The 1,462-nt window shown below is 57.7% G+C and overlaps 1 protein-coding gene across 1 annotated transcript in view; it reads left to right on the forward strand.

The window, feature by feature from the left end:
• The first annotated feature begins 8 nt into the window (after nucleotides 1-8).
• The window catches only part of IL10RB (interleukin 10 receptor, beta), a 19,886-nt gene continuing 18,432 nt past the window's right edge, over nucleotides 9-1,462 (forward strand). The window contains exon 1 of the mRNA XM_004675523.2: nucleotides 9-148. Within this exon, the coding sequence (XP_004675580.1) occupies nucleotides 100-148 (49 nt within the window). The 5' untranslated portion in view covers nucleotides 9-99. The remainder of the gene's footprint in view (nucleotides 149-1,462) is intronic.

Consider the following 1,462-nt stretch of genomic DNA (forward strand, 5'->3'; position numbering starts at 1 on the left):
GGTGGGGCGCAGCTACGCGACTGCTCCTCGGGGCACGGGCGTGAGGCCGGCGGCAGCCAGGGGCCCCCACAACCGGCCTCCCGGGCTTCCGACGCGGCCATGGCGCGGAACCTCCGGACCTGGCTGGGCGGCTGCCTCTTGGTGTCAGGTAAGGGGTCATCGGGGTGGGACTACTGCGTCTTGACCCGGACATCCCGCCCAGAGGTTGGATGGGGAACCCGGAGGCCCGGTGAGGGTGGGATTCCACGGACCCCTGGTCGGATCGCTCGGAAAGTGACTGAGTGCACGGGTCAGGCCTCCCGGCAGGAGAAGCAGACACTGCAGCTGGCTGTCGTCAGTCCTATAAATGAGTAGGAAACCCCGAGCCACTCTGGGATGACAACCCCCCCTGGACTACAAACTCCTCTAGGGGTCACCCCTTTTCATTCACCTCCCCTTTAACCCCCGCTGGTGCGTTCCAACCTGAAAGTTCGAGTAAGGTCCAAAGTATCCCACCGTTGCTGTCCTCAGACCCTTCTAGACACCCACCTCCCCCACGCCCCCACCCCACCCCACCCAAGTCTAATGGGGGTCTCCTACCAGCCCCCATATACCTGCCCTGACCTCAGGGCCACCCCTCCTGCTCTCCTTACACCCGGACCTCCCAAGAGCTGTGTCAGCTTGAGGACGTGTCCTCACTTTGCCCTCACTTTCCCTCAGCTTCCTGTTGGGCACCCCAAGACCTGAATTCTGCCCTTCCACGCCACAACTCGGTGGCTTCTGAGTTCTAAATGCAGTGAAAACCAATGGAAATTGCCAGCCGGGTTCAAAGTTAACACCCTGGGCCCCCCCACCCTTTCACCACCGTACACATGAATTCACCTCTGGTCTTTCACACCGCTGGCCTCCCTCTCCAGTGTATCTACTTGGGCGCCTCCACATGACCACGTCTTTCTACCGCCAAGTGCACCCCTCAGCCCTCTGGTCTCCTTCCCCTACACTATCCCACGGTGGGATCTCAGCAGGACCCTGGTACTAAATACCAGCCATGGCCCACACTCCCCAATATGTCTCTGTTCTCACTGCATGGGTCATGGGCAAGTGGTGGTTTATTATATATTCTGGATACTTCTGTGTATGTTTGGCATTTTCTATTTAAAAGCTTAAAAATTGGGCCCTCCCTGGTGGTACAAGGGGTTAGGACGTAGCACTGCAATCAAGCTGCTTCAATGCGAGTTCGATCCCCAGCCCCGGAGGTGACCTCTCCTAACCCACCTGCTGCTCCCCTCAGCAGTGTACTTTGTCCATCTGCCTGTTCTGCTCCCCACTCTCCCTGGTGAATTCGCTCACTGCCCCTGCACCTCTGAGTGTACCCCAGTTCTGTATGCATAAATAAATAAATCCTTAAAAAAAAACAAAACTTAGGCCCTCCCTGGTGGCACAGCGGGTTAAAGCACTGCACTAAGAAGCGTAAGCCACTTCC

The sequence above is a fragment of the Condylura cristata genome, unplaced genomic scaffold (assembly GCF_000260355.1).
Source record: "Condylura cristata isolate star-nosed mole 26May11 unplaced genomic scaffold, ConCri1.0 scaffold00003, whole genome shotgun sequence".
NCBI lineage: Eukaryota > Metazoa > Chordata > Mammalia > Eulipotyphla > Talpidae > Condylura > Condylura cristata.